At 41.1% G+C, this 15157-nt stretch overlaps 2 protein-coding genes across 2 annotated transcripts in view; one reads left to right on the forward strand and one right to left on the reverse strand.

Annotated features, from left to right (window-relative positions):
- The window catches only part of NVL (nuclear VCP like), a 37624-nt gene extending 33854 nt beyond the window's left edge, over positions 1-3770 (reverse strand). The window contains exons 1-5 of the mRNA XM_053939539.1: positions 3673-3770; positions 1701-1774; positions 1105-1157; positions 918-1014; positions 12-66 (exon numbers count right to left, since the gene is read on the reverse strand). Coding sequence (XP_053795514.1) covers positions 12-66; positions 918-1014; positions 1105-1157; positions 1701-1774; positions 3673-3729 — 336 coding nt within the window. The 5' untranslated portion in view covers positions 3730-3770. The remainder of the gene's footprint in view (positions 1-11; positions 67-917; positions 1015-1104; positions 1158-1700; positions 1775-3672) is intronic.
- Positions 3771-3808: 38 nt separating this feature from the next.
- Positions 3809-11057, forward strand: CNIH4 (cornichon family AMPA receptor auxiliary protein 4). The gene is made up of 5 exons (XM_053939542.1): positions 3809-3920; positions 5093-5161; positions 5970-6082; positions 10129-10269; positions 10856-11057. The coding sequence occupies exons 1-5, from the start codon at positions 3852-3854 to the stop codon at positions 10881-10883; spliced, it is 420 nt and encodes a 139-aa protein (XP_053795517.1). The 5' UTR covers positions 3809-3851; the 3' UTR covers positions 10884-11057.
- The last annotated feature ends 4100 nt before the right edge of the window (positions 11058-15157 follow it).

The raw sequence follows: 15157 nt of genomic DNA on the forward strand, positions 1-15157 counted from the left end.
ATACAGCTTACTAGATCTTCTGGATAATCATCATAGTCAGAGTCATCTGTGCCACTTCCAGTAGTGCTTAACAGGAAAGGAAGACAAAAACTATTAATTTATCAGAGCAGAACTGCAAGTGAGACATCTGTAAAATAAAACAAAAGTGATTTCTACAATGCGGTTCCCCATAATCATGGTGTAGCCTAACGCTGGAGAGAAATTCCTGACTCCCATGCTCTCAATCTTCTACTACGAGAAGTTAAAAATTGGATCTTTTCCAAGCGTGTGATGAGTTGGATCAACTTGCCAACCTGTCTGAAAGACAGACCTATATAAAAGTGAGGTAGTTCACTATGATTCAGTTCACCAAGGGAAACAGGAGCAAATCACTGCTGAACCAGAACAATCCTTCTGACAACAGTGTCCTACTTTCCCATGAGATCCTTAATATCTATTCCAGGTTACAGAAAACACAACACTCCATGAGATTATGGACAGGGTTAGGAGTCATGAAATCTTCATTCTGATCTCACACCCACTGGTGATTTACTCTGAACAGCCTGTCTGGTAGTCTCATCTCTCAGATGTGGCCAGTATCTCTCACACCCAAGAACGATTAAGAACAAAACAAAGGAACTGAAACACATGAGGAACAGGGCATTATGTGGAAAACTATCAAGGAAGCCATAAGGTTGTCCACTAATTTAGGGCTGTATGCTCCCCACAACAGAGAAATCATGACTGGCTCTAATATGTGTTTGTCTTCAGCACCAAAAAAGTTTCCAATAACTACAGGTATCTTCTGAAGAACACAAGCCTATGGGATCCACCTGCAACCTTGAAGCAACCACAATATAATAAACCAAACCCAGAAAGCTTTAAAAAAACAGTAAAAGCAATGAAATTATTAATCTAGTGGTAAAAATTCTTCTTACTCATTTTTCTCTTGTTGTCTTGCTCTTTTTGCCACATGTTCAGATTCTAAAACTGCCAAATTTTCGCGTTCTTTTTCATTACTGATTATTTCAAACACTGCAAGAAAAAGTTCAACCATGTTAACAATTAACAGCCAAAGCATAATCAAAGAATTTGGAATCTTTGACACAATATTAACAGATTTACCTTTTGCAACTTGTATCCTAAAGGCATTTCTTTTTCTTCTTCCATAATCTACACTGAAAAAAACCAAAATAAACAGGTTGCACCAACTGATTTTTCCTTCAACATATTGTCATTCAGTGGAAAAGGTATATGGGAAGTTGATTCTCAAGCTTCCACCCAGATTCTTATTAAAAACTACCTGGGCAAAAAATGTGATTGTCCTGCTGAGCAACCAGGCAAGGTATTAATTAGTGTCTTCCTGGATCCTCTATCCCTCCCCCATGTCTGCACTGAGGTGTTATTTTCCCTCACATTTTAAACTCACTGGGGTAAACCCCAACATGCTGCAACTAATCTGCAGCTTTTTATTTAAAACAAACAAAAAAAATCATCCCATAAAAAACACAAACCACAGCTAGATCTTACAATGCCAATGCATTAATAAAATATGAATCATTAAATGCAGAGGGAAACAATCTCATTGCTTCAATCAACCTCAACAACTGGTAATGAAGGTAACATAAAGAAAATTATAACTTTCGTAATGAATGCAATAGAACAGACTAATAGAGTCTACATTTTGAACACGGGATATAAGAAGACAAATCTTGGCTTACCTGTAGGTTTTCTGCAAATCTGATGCTAGAATTCCAATGTCAACATACTCCCCACATTTACTACTTGCAAGATACTGAAATGAAGAATTTTAAGCAGGGAATAAAATCTTTGTCAATCACTTCACCAGAACAGCTCTACCAAATATACCTATTTTAAATTTTGCCCTCCTTAGAAGCTGAAATGAGAATCAGAATCAGCTTTTCACTCCATGCAACACACCAGAAAGTATTTCCCAATGAAATGGGAAATGCTTATTAAAGTACAGATTACTGGGCAGCTCTGCTTCCTGAGGAAAGGCAGCATCCTACACCTGGGGGCTTTGATGACTTCTGCTGGGTCAGCTCTGTTACTTTTATTTAGCAAGAATGCTGACTTTTTAGCCCACACACCATCTTATTGTCCTGGTTCCCCTCAGTTATCCTCCTTTTGCTTTAGATCTCCTGCCCTAAAAATGAAACTATCTGTTTGAATCAGCAGGGATAGTCTCATAAGAAAAACTTGAATCTTTACAAGACATTTCAGAGAGTACTACAGAGAACTATGTTAATAAAGTGAATTCTCTCTCTCAAGCATTTTTATTGCTCTGACAGCAGCTAATCCAACCATTTTCAAACCCCAATTATGCAAGTGTGAGAAAATGTACTAAATTTAATGTACAGCTGTACTCCATTTGCTTTCTTCTCCCACTCTCCAAATCAGCAGCAAGAACTTTTGATACCATAAAGATGGATTCCTTCTTGAAAAAGAAGAAGAAAATATAGAATCATACTAGAAGATCTGGTATCACAAATGTGAGAGCAAGGAGGATTTCAAATCCTCATTTAAATTAATAACTCTATACAAAACAATCAAACTAAATACATATTTGGCTTTTAAAATTATGCTGCACTTCAGATCACCCATGGGCAGCTCCTGCCCAGCACAAAACATCAAGGCTACCATAAACCCAGCTGGGTTTTCCACTTTGGAATAGTCAAGACACACTCAGTGTGATCTTGTGAATTAAACCAAGCAGTCGCTGTCTCATTTTAAGGAATTAGAAGTGGAGTACATTTATACAGAGGCTCAGAAACCTGGTGTTCAAGGTGCAAAGTCATTTGAAACTATCATAAGATGTGAAAAGATGCACAGCACTGTGCCACTTGAAGGAATCAGTTTTCCATGTTGTTCCCACATGATTTGGGAAGTAATCCCATTTTGCCCTTTTCTCAGCTATTCAATAAAATCACTGTACATGTTTCCAAATACAAACAGCATTTGTCAGTATCACAGAATCGCAGGATCATTTAGGTTGGAAAAGACCTCTGAGACCCTTAAGTCCAAGCCATGACTGATCACCACCGTGTCCACCAGACCATGGCACTGAGTGCCACGTCCAGTCCCTCCTTAAACACCTCCAGGGACGGTGACTCCACCACCTCCTGAGCAGCCCCTTCCACTGGTTGATCACCCTTTCTGTGAAGTTCTTCCTAAGGTCCAAATATATACATATATACACACATATATATTTACATACACATAACTATATACCACATGTATATATATGCACCTATATATCTACATATATATGCATATATACACACAGATACACATACATATATATATATATATATATAGGAAGAGTTCGAGTATATTTCTTTTGCCCTATTCATTCCACATGTGAAGCAGCAGCAGCCAGCCTCAAGACCAGAACTACTAAAGAGGGCAGAAGAATGATAGAATAAAAAACCCAACTTTACAGAAAATTAAAATAAATAAAATAAACCAAGAGACCTTTCTAAAGCCTTTTTACGGCCTTTCTAAAACCCTCAAAAGCAGGGCTGGGGTTTGGTCCTCTTCTGCCACTGAGCGGGCCGGGTGCTCAAGGCCCCTCAGCCACAGGGGGATACACGAGCCGGCTGCCGGTGCCGGTGGTGCCGGTGGTACCGGGGGTGCCGGTGGTACCGGGGGTGCCGCGGCGGGCGGGCGTACCTGCTTGATGCGCTGCTTCAGCCGGGGATCGGAGACGCGGCCGGGCCGGCACCGCATGGCCGTCACCCCGCCGGAGAGGGGACTCCATTTCCCAGAGTGCCGCGCTGCGCGGACCCGCCCGGGCGGGGCGGTGCCTACGGCGGCCGGGAGGGCCTGAGCGCGGAGGGCGCGGCGGCGGGATGGAGTCGGTGGTCTTCATCTTCTCGTTGATCGACTGCTGCGCCCTCATCTTCCTCTCCGTCTACTTCGTATCCTGCTCCTGCGGCGCGGGGGGCGCGGCGTGGGCAGGGAGGGGCACCGGGGCGGGCCGGGCCGGGCCGGGCCGGGCCTGCTGAGGGGCCGGTGGGCTGAGGGCGGTGGGGTGGGGGGGCTGCGCTGGACGATGGCCGCGGCCGCGGGGCCCGGGCGCCGCGGGGCGGCGGCGGCGGCGGCGCTCGGCGGGGCGGGGTTGGCGCGGGTTCGGCGCCCGGAGCTCGCTCGCTCCGCGGGGCTGCGGCTGCACGGGCGGGCGCGGCGGCGGCTGAGGGGCCGCGGGCGCGGCTCAAGGAGCGAGCGGTGCCCGGGAGCTGCGCGGGCCTGAAGAGCGCGGCCGGCGGTGTTCTCCGTGCAAGGACGCCGTGCGCTGTGTGCTCGTAGCTGCGGGGCTCCGAGGTGCTCGGCAAGCGGCATTTCCATGTTCTTTTGTTAGGGACTGGTCCGCAGTCTGTGCTGGCTGGCGTTGTTGCAGTGAAGGATAGTTGTTTGTTGAAAAATAAACAGACTTTTCCCATTTTTTAGGAATAGGAAAAAGATCTCTTAGTGTTCATTTCCTCAGAGAAAGGAGCCATGAGCTCTGCAGGAGACAGCATGGTGAGGTACACACGTGCATCCTGAGCCTTTTTTGAGAGGACTTTTCTGTCTGAAATAGTCGTTTTTCAGTCTGAAAGCTCCTTCAGTAATGAATGCTACTCTGTTATTTCCTAGCAAAGTGTTAATGCAATGTTGTTGTAAATGTTGGGGGGGGAAAGAAAGTAGGTTCACTGCTTAAGACTGCACAATTTTGTGAGGAGAGTTTAGAAGTGCATTAGCTTCTCCTGCCCATTAAGTTTTGGTTTTGAGGGTTGTAGTAACAATTTTGATATTAAAAGTACTGAGTTTGCCTCCTTGGGTTGTTTTAAGAGCTGAACTGGACTTTAGCACTTGTGCAACAGTTGCCCTTGGGAAAATGTAATAAAATCACTTGGCCTGAGGATAAAATGTAGCCAAACCTTCTCTCTAAAATAGGAGTAAGTTGTAACTAATTGAAATATGCCTTTGACAGAACAAGGCAGATCAAGGCAGTGAATGCTGAGAGCAGAGGGTTGTCCCCAGTTTATTGTTTAATAGTAAAGCTTTGTGTATTCTGAATTACCATACAGTGTTTCCTTATCCTGCACATCAGATAATCACACTATCAGATCTGGAATGTGACTACATCAATGCTAGATCGTGCTGCTCCAAGCTCAATAAAGTAAATTGTTCTTCTTTGCATTTGCTGTGCTTTGAGAAAACCACATCCTTCACCTGAGCATTGCAAATAACTGGGGTGTGATGGGTATCTGAGGAGCCTTGTTTGGCAGTATTTTACATGTATCCCTTATTTCAGCTTGCTTGTCTTTTTTTTTGGGGTTTTTTTTTTCATGTCCATCTTTCAGCAAATTCCATTACAAAAGTACCATTTTAAATGAATCTGCTTAAGACTCTTAGCATTAAATCAATGTGGCTTTCCCATGAGTGTGTTCACTTTGATTTAAAGGTGTTTTTTTCCTAATGTGAGATAGAATGGCACAGAATCCTGTCAATCCAAGAACGTGTAATTGCCAGGGGCTGACCCAGTTTATGATGCCAGTTTTTATATTGATCACCTTTCTTATCTGTTCCAAGCCTGGGGCTGTTTGTGCAGGTTTTAATTATCTGAATCCCTAAACCCACTCTTCTCTGCAGTGATTTCAAATGAGCTCTGTCTACTTTCTCAGTTCTCTTTCTTGAATGCTTGTGAAGAATAGTTGTGTTCAGACTGTGCTGCTCTCTAGAAATGTTTGTGATGCTTGGAAAAAGCACCTCTGTTACAATATCTTAGGGCTTGATTTCTGCTTAGTTGTGTGGAATCTGCCTGAAGGTATTCAATTTGTCCACACTGTGATGGAACCACCTGCCTCTGCTGCCAGTTTCTGAAATTTTACATGGTTGTAATCAGATAGTAATCCCAAACAGATGTCTTTTTCATAAAGGAATTTACATTTGTGCATGTAACTCTTTCCTCTTTCCCCTTTTTGCAGTGGGTGGTGCCTGAGGTGATTGGCCATGCTGTTGTCACAGTATTAATGCTTATTTCATTGCACTGGTTCATCTTTCTCCTTAACCTGCCAGTAGCCACATGGAATATATATAGGTAAGTGCTGAAGGGATTGTGGGGTTTCTTCGTAGCACTGTTTCTGGTTTAGCTTTAAGTGTAGTACAAAGATGAATAATATGTCATGGTGAGGTGTTTCAGTTGTCTTCTTGAGCTGCTCACAGTCTTCATTGATCAAACTGACATAATTTCTTGTCATTAAAATTACAAGAAACCCACCAGTGTAAAGGACATGAAACTTCTGGCCTTTGCTTGCATTGTCTTTAGTGCCCAGGAATCTCCATTTGTGGGTCATTTCCAAATTCATAGGAAATGATAGCAGATTAATTGGGATTATGAAATAGTACTGAAAACACAGTTAATTATGTTTTCATGCCATTCCTGATAGTACTGTCAGCATAAAAGTGCTTAGGTTGGCATGGCTGATGGTTGTGAAACCATGGGGCTGTGGTGTTGTCCCTTGCATCCTCCTTCATTTACTGACTTGTGCCTTCCCCTCATATGCACTGGTTTTGGCCCCCCCATCCTGCAGGTTTGGATTTGGGAAGGTTTGCAGCCTTTTCACCCTAAAACAGCTGTAAGTGTTACTGCTCTTTGTACACTGGGCTGCCACCCTTGGAAATGGTTTAGTTACCAGTGGGGGTTTCCATGTGGCAACACTGGGACTGTCAGTTCAAACCATGTTCTTTTTATCTGGTATCATTTGGTGTGTGGAGAACTGACCCTTCAACAGGTATTTAGCTGATGGAAACTGGATGTGGATTTGTCACAAATTATCTTCAGTCACTATACTGAGGTAACCCAAAAGCACAAATGTTAAATGTACAGGTATGGAAAGCTGGCTGTAATTCTTGTTTGCCTGAACCTGCCAGGGCTAACTGTTTACAGGGATGGGTTGAGTTGCTGGTAGAATTAAACAGGAAGTTTCACAGCTCTCATTACAATAAAGTTGAGGCGCTCTGTACTATAACCTGGTTGGGCAAAATAGCTGTGCTATTTAAGTTTTGATAAATATTACCCTTGTTTCCTACAGAGCTACCAGCAAAGCCTTCAAATGTTTCTAAGCTGGAGAAACATGAGACAGTGTAACTTTATGCTTAATAAATAAATGTTGCCTAAATAGACACACACAGGGCATGGTTTTGCCTGGTTTTGTTTGCCCCTCTCTGTGTACAGCTGCGACCTGTAGTGATCAATATTTGGGTTGGGATCTGCTGGCAAGTTTAGGGTTTGATGTTTCATTTAGGCAAGGCTGAGACACCACAGACAGAATGCATTTTATTTGAAGCTGTCAAAATTCCTTGTGCTGGTTACCACTTTGCTGCTTCATTTTGTGTACCTGTATTAATTTTTAAAGCAGGCTCTTGCTTTTCCTTCTAAAACTGGTTAGAGAGAGTTTTAAAAGAGAAATTATTTCTATTTCTACATGTTGGGCAGTAAGTTTTGATTGCTGTTTTGTATTCACAGCTCTCATTTTATATATGTCCTACATGGCATAAATATTCTGAATATCCTAAAATGCAGGATTGTTTCCTTAATTTTAGATGTGCAGTGTAGGCAATAAGAAGTCAAAATATTAGGCCTGTATCACTAATCCTCCCTTCTTTCTGTGGCTCAAGGAATTTCTCCCACATTAATAGCCTGGACTATCCCATCTCTAGTGAAGGAGTTGGAGGCCTGCAAAAGCAAGTGTGGGGTTTAGCATTTTCAGCTCATTAGGAATTGCAGTGATAGCATCAGGAGTAAAGGTTTTAAAGTAAAAGAGGGGAAATTTAGGTTAGAAATGCAGAATAAAAATAATCTTGTTGAGATTGAAGAAGCCCCTGCTTTGCAGTGTGATAGAGGGAAAGGTAGGATAATCTCTTCCCCTTATTCACTTTTCTTTAAAACCTCCTTAATCCCAATAACTACATGGCAGCTACAAGCAGTCCTGGCTTAATTTAGTAATTCTCTCAAGGATTTCAGTGAGAGGAGAGAGGTTTTGTGCGGGAAGGGTATCAGAAACAATCCTGGAAAGGATAAATTAGTCAAAAACAGCATCAAGAGAGACTTCCAGAGTTGCAACATATTTATTGTAACATCCTACTGGCACTTTTTGTTCAGCACATTCATATGATACTTAATCTTTTTTTGATTAATTTTGCAGTGTCTCCAGTTAGACAGTTTTGTCTTATATTCTCCTTGTTTTAAAACTCAAAGGGAAGCATTCAGCTTTTTTTTTCTTCTTTGTTATATAGCTCTCCTTGAGAGAATAGGTCCAAATAATGAGGTTCTTGCCATGCCTTTAAGAAGATAAAACTGAAAGAGTAAAATAAAAATTTAAAAAATAAAATCTTTACAATCCACTGAAAATTCTGTTGAGAACTTCTATATCCCTTTAAAAATTGGGAAATCTAGAGGGAAGTAGCCTGTTGCTGTGGTAGCAGCTTCCACTGAATGGAAATCCTGGAGGCACTACTGTGTATATTTATTAAAGCTGACAGTTTACTTGTTTGCTGCAGAAGTTTTTTTGCTGTGTAGAGGATGACAGCTGGCTTGAGCTGGGTTTGTCAGCATTGAGCAGCAGTATCCATGGCTCAGCTTCTTAGATATGGAATATAGGCTGTCCTGCCTTGTGGACCTCTTGGAAGAAATGCCTCACAGCTTACACAATTAAGTTACATCATTTAAGTGCCACCATTTTTTAAAAAAAGCAAAATTAATGCATGCTGTCTTTATGGCACTCGTATCCCAGACATGTAAGAAAAATATGCATTCTGTTTCTAGGATAAATTGGTATGGGAAACATGTTCCTCCTTTTATTCCAATAAAATGTGTTACATTCACAGGAGATGGACAATAATTTGTGTTATAACACTAAAAACAACCATTCAAAACTTCAAATTTAGAAGAGAATTTCAGACTGGAATTATTTAACATGAACTATTTTTAATGGGACACAATTGTCTTTGGTATTAGTCAAGTATGCTGCAGTGCATTTAGTGACAGACAACTGCTGTAGGCTGAACTTTTTCTTTCCCAATGTCCTGCTGCTGCTAGAAAACCTCCCTGTTGCTTGTTTTCTTTCCTTCCCCTCCTTTATGGAACTGAATGTGGTAAGAGGTGGAGAAATGTCTTTTTGGACTACAAGTGGTGCCACTGGAGTATACTAAAAAAACTGAACAAGTGTGCTGTTCTGAGACCACGTTTCTGCTCCAGCTTTAAGACAAAGAGTTAAATTCCTGTATAGAAAGAGTCTGATCCCAGGAAAGTAGAGCCTGTATTACATCTGAGTGATGTTCTAGCCTGAGCTCAGCTGGAGTGAGAACTTCATGTGCTCCCTTGAGAAATTCTTCTGACAAGAGAACATGCTGCTGGCTCAATTGTCACAGGACATAAACATTTGGTTTGCTGGTTTCATGCTTCCTTGGCTTACATTCCACTCAGCTTTTGTTCCCATGTGGGTTTGGACAGCAGAACCTGACATCTTCAGTTCTGCCTGACTCATCCTGTTGGCCTCAGTGTCTATGCTGAGGTGTCCCCAGGATGGCTGTGACAAAGGCAGGGGTAACAGCACAGGTCCTTTGCCTTGGCTTATGCCAGCCATCTCATTGTGACCACTGGGGTTTGTGATTTTCTCTGTAAGGTTTTTTGCTAAATAAATTACTGATTCTTAGTTAAATTAGGTTATTTTCCAGTCCTTTTCATCTAATGCATCTTTCTACTGTGGGTGGGCGTTTTCCCCATGACAGCAACTAACTGTGAACAGCAATTAAAATGAGCTGGAATTGGCTGTTACCTGGAATCTCTCTCGTTTATACATGGGAAGCTGGGATGATGCTTTTAGTACTTCTTGTTCCCTTATTATTTGTGAGTTGTACTGGCAGAGATAACTGCGATATCCAGAACTCCCTTACCTTGAATTGTGAAATAGCTCTTCAGATGAAAGTCCCTTCTTGGCAATCTTTTTTCCCTGCCTCTTGTCCTGACACTCCCTAATGTTTCAGTGATTACATTTTTGAGTTTTGTTGTCTGCTTTTTTTTTTTTTTTTTTGTTTGTTTGGGTTTTGTTTTGGTTTTTTTTTTTTTTATTCTTTAACTTTCAGGTACATTATGGTGCCAAGTGGAAACATGGGAGTATTTGATCCCACAGAGATCCATAACCGAGGACAACTGAAATCACACATGAAAGAAGCCATGATTAAGCTGGGCTTTCATCTGCTCTGTTTCTTCATGTACCTTTACAGGTTAGTTTCAAAAATTGATCCAAGGAACAAAAGGATTGTCTGCCAGCTATTTTTATCTCCTGTATTACACTGGTGTAATTACTGGTATTCATGTCTTAGCTTTTTGCATCCTGCTAAGCCTCGGTAATATATTTTGACAGCTATCTCTGGGCTCATTATATGCCTTTATTCATTCTGATCAAACACTGTTTGGAAACTCAGGCTATTCCTTAATCTCAAAACTACAAGTACAACGTAAAGAGTTACATGCTTTCACCACCTACAGCAAGTGGCCTGTTTAGAAAGGAAATACTCTTGAGGACCAAGTTTATTTTACAAGTTCTGTTTTTAAAAAATGAAGTTGATCTGGCTGAGTTACAAATAGATGCATTCTGTGATAAGGCCACTTACTCCAAGGCAGAGCTGCTGTTCCTCTGCTGCAGTATTGATTCTGCAGCCTTGTCTTCCTAAGCAAAGCACACAGCAGGGGTGCCTTGACTTTCTATTTCAGGTTCTTTCAGTGCAGCTCTCCCATGACAGTGAGAGCTGCTCTTGCTTGCACAAGCTTCAGTAATCCACTGGTATCGTGTTTTCTCTTTTGTCACAGTATGATTCTGGCTTTGATAAATGATTGAGAAGTTGAAAGAGAACCATTAGCTGCCAAATTGGGTCATCACTCCAATGACTGGTTGTGGAGCCACAGACACCTCCCGAACACACCTAGATCAGTGTCGCCATGCAGTGTATTTTTCCTCTTTGAACAACAAATATTTTTCTGTATTTTTAACATAAAATATTTTCAAAAGGCATTGGATCTGTGTAGCAGTTGTTTTTGTTCCTTTACAAGCCAAACTTTGGGAGCTGCTGTTTCTGTAAGATGAAATCCTTGCTTACAGAAGTGACCTCATAGCAATTGAAAGGTGATAAGGTAAACTCTTCAGCAGCATTGGCTGGTAATGATGGTTTTTCCAGAACACATTCAAGTGCAGCAATGATATCTGATTCTTGCTGAGAGGTGTCAGGATGAGACTCTGACTGCCAAGCTGTCCTATCAGAGACTATTTTGAAGGAACACTTGGAACAGATTTCAAAGTGGAACAGGAACACAGCTTGCATCTTGTGTTGGTACTCTTGGAATAAAAGTTACATTTTCCTCCCTTTCCCCACCCTGCTGCAGTAATCTATATGAAGTCTTGCATTTGGATGGATTAAGATCCCTGTGTTGGATATGACACTTGTGTGTAAGAGTCCAGATAAACATGATTAATGCTTGCTTTTTCCGTTCAACTCCTATTTTGTCATTGAAGTGCATCATGGACATCCAGATAAAGGTCATATTGCACTGGGGTGGAGTTGGTTACAGAGCAAAAGACTATCTGCAGTTCTACTCCCTGAACCTGCAGTTTGCATAGCCAGCAGGGTGAAACAAGAGTCTGTCTAGCTCAGGGAAATGTTCTGGTAACCCATAACCCCACTTACTCCAATTCTGATGCGACTCTGCTTCAGTGATACCAGCAAGTTCTCTTTGTGCAGCTCTTGATCAGTGATAAGTGTATAAACCTGAGTTTGTACCCTCACTGTCCATTAACTGTCTTATATTTTTATATGTGCTTGCAAACAGGTCTCTTGGAACAAACACATCAATTAAAACACTTAAAAAAATACACTTTTGTAATTACATCTGAAAATTTATGAGCTTTTTTTAAGTACTTGGGGTTTCAGTGTACAGCTGGAGTCAACAATTCTTTTTAGGGCTAGCCACGAAAAGGCAACACTGATGCTTTATTGCTGATGATAACCTTGTGTTCAGTGTTTGTTCTAGGAGTTTGGCTTTAAATTTTTGATGGATGGAGTCCAAGTTAAGCTGTGTTAAAGATGAATGCTGAAAATTGTGCTCATTAAAAAAAAAAAAAAACCCTAAGGAAACAGCTGCCCCAGCTGGATGCCACCGACTACCTGACAGTACAACATCAAACTACAAAAAGTACTGCCCTATAAAGCCAAAACCCTGACAGGAAGTGGGTCTGGAGAAAGGAGAGCTTTCTACTCAAAAGAGTAGAAAGTCAGTAACTTTTTTAGCAGATTATGGTACGCAATTAAATGATTTTGTGTGTGAAAAAAACCTACTCCACATATTTTGGGTGTTGGAAGAAAGGGCCTAAGTCAGATCCTTGCTGTACTGCTGACAGTAGCCTGTCCAAAAACTGATTATAAGGCTTGCAAAAACCTCAGCAGCAGGTCTCAGAGACTACAGTTCTGCTGAGTAATTACACTGGTAATGTTAAAGCCTTTTTACTGTACAGGGTCAGTGCCTACTTCAACAGAGATCTTCAAAGGTCAGTGTCATCTACAGAAAAAAATGTATTTGTAATAGCTAAAAACATTATTAATTAGCTAGAAATAGGGACATTGCAGTTATGTCACTCTTGGGAGACCCACAGAGCACAAAAATTTTTATGGTGGTAAGAAAAAAAAAACACTCCCTATTTTTCAGCAGAGAACAGGGTAATTTAAACCCAAGCTTATCATACAGAATTTAAGACAATAAGAAACTTGAGATTGATTTTTAAAAAAAAATCATCTGACTATCACTATAAATTGGTGTGAGGTCAAATACAGATTCCTTCCTATTCACTCAGACTGTTTCTCTTTGGACTTGACGTACTCAGGTATAACTTTGTGAGGCACCATTAGCTGTGGTCAATAGAAAACTCCTAATCAGTGAACATAAATCAAAGTCCTGCAGGGATTCCAACTTTTAACTGATGTTACTGAGCCCTTTTCTTCACCCACAATCTGCAGCCCAGCCAGCTTGCAAATATGATCATCTTGCATCAGTTTTCAGAGAGATTACATAACAGTTAAGAATTCTGCATTTGGGGGTTAGTTAAAATGTGTAGAATTGCATGTTTCCCCCTAATTAATCATTAGTTACAGACTGTTGGCTATTGAACCTGTTTTTTAAAGAATATACAAGCCTCCTCAATCTAGTAAATGACTGGTTTGATTTTCTAAAATTGTTCTGTATTCTGGATCATGGTAAATCAGTGGTCTGACCAGTAGTCCTGAGAACAATTCTACATACAGGTTAACAATCAGCCAGAAACCCTGATAAGCCCAAGAAGGCAAATCTTTATCTGTTCAGGAATGTCAGAGCTTTATTCCAATTCTTTCTTCTCACAAGAAGCTCTCTAGGATTTTGTTGTACAAGTGGCAAAAGACCATTTATGCCTTTAAGTATAGGGTGTGATGGACATTGGAGGCAGCAGTAGGAAAATTTGGGCTATGTATTATGACCCACCATGCAGTTATCAGTACATTCACCACCTTAGCTTCAGCAGGAACAGAGGCATAGCATCAGTGGTTACCTGTCAGAGCACTATAGGTCTCCTAAAGTGAGGAGACAACTGGCACTGCCATCCTTCTGGGATGAGGTGACAGCCCTGGCACCTGTGAGACAAGCAGGGAGGTGACCAGGCAGCACACAGAGCAGGGACAAGGTGTAAGGGAGGGCTCTCCTCAGGCAGAGTATGGATTTAAGCTGATTCAGAAACACACGTCTACTCTCAGGTTCCTTGTGGAATTTCTTTGAAATAATCTGAATTATTAAGCCAAAAAACACATTAGAAAAAAACCAAACAAACCCCAAACCCATAGGACTTAAATGTTACAAATGCTGAAAAGTCACAGGCCCATAGAATTCATATACCTGTTTCTCTTGCACTCTTCTGACCTATTAAAGGCAGACAGGATGGCAGATGAAGCACAGCTTTTTTTGGCTGGGTTTGTTAGTAACTTCCTTCATCTGCTGTGTGAATAATTTATGGGTGAAGTGGGTCTGCAACCCAAGAACCCTCCTGCAAATACCAGCAGCCAAGGGAAGTGGCACAAAGGAGGACATGCAGAGGAATAAGGCACATCCCTTCTCTTGCAGCTGCATTTAAGCCATAATTATCTATATGCTGCCTAAGCTGTAAGGGGGAGAACAAAGTTAATACAAAAGGTGCTACTAGAGAGAGTGAAGACTTCTAATTAATACGTAAGTTAAAAGAATTCAAAAATTGAATGCACATCAGCAAAAGGTTTGAGTTTGGAAAAGCTACAGGGAGTGGAAATTCAGGCACAACTTTTTAACACAACATAAGCTAGAGCTGAATAAAAATGCAGGACAAAGACGAGGTTCTGGTTTAAGGCACAGGGATGAGTGAGAAGAACGTGGGGTCAAGATGGAGGGAACACAAAGGCAGGAGATCCAAGGACTTTAGGAGCATCTTCTTACTATGAAGTATCAAAAAAACCCATAAAACTCGGATCACCTACAGCAACCAGAGTGTGGTAGTGAAGCAAGCTGCAGCATTAAGGAATGATGGATTTCACAGAGCCTCAAGGGAGCAGATGTTGAGCAAGTGAGATAAGCACAGCCTGGGCCATGGCAAGTCAAGTGCTAAAGTACAGCACAAACACAAGGGTGAGGTGGATTAGAGGCAGACAGCAGAGCCTGGAGAGCCTGAGCACAGCACTGAGTGACTGAGCTGCAGCTAAACTGCCACAAATTAATTTTCCTAGCGAGGAAGTGAAATACTATGGAAGAAATCTATAATTAATGATCAAGAAATTAACATCCAAGTCAGTCATATAAGTGAAGTTAGGGAAACTAAGAACTATTCATTCCAGTTATTTATTGTTTATTGAGTTGAAAGAAAGGGAATACAAACATTTCTGTTAAGTGCTGTGCACCAACATGGAAAAAGTGTATTTTTTTTTTAAAAATCCTAATAAAAACAAATCAGAAGTTAATGTAGTTCCAATTGAACAATTTTTAAAGATATGTTTAAAATACTACACATTTATAAAATAAAAAAGTTAAAACGGTGTTCTGTAAATAATTAGTAAAACAAGTGAAAATAAA

Source organism: Vidua chalybeata, chromosome 3, assembly GCF_026979565.1.
Source record: "Vidua chalybeata isolate OUT-0048 chromosome 3, bVidCha1 merged haplotype, whole genome shotgun sequence".
Classification (NCBI taxonomy): Eukaryota; Metazoa; Chordata; class Aves; order Passeriformes; family Viduidae; genus Vidua; species Vidua chalybeata.

Excerpts from the sequence above, each read along its gene's own strand:
- CNIH4 (XM_053939542.1), top strand. The coding sequence starts at position 3,852 with ATGGAGTCGGTGGTCTTCATCTTCTCGTTGATCGACTGCTGCGCCCTC. Across the intron at positions 3,921-5,092 it reads TCTTCCTCTCCGTCTACTTC|ATAATCACACTATCAGATCT; the intron begins GTATCCTGCTCC and ends CCTGCACATCAG. Across the intron at positions 5,162-5,969 it reads GCTGCTCCAAGCTCAATAAA|TGGGTGGTGCCTGAGGTGAT; the intron begins GTAAATTGTTCT and ends CCCTTTTTGCAG.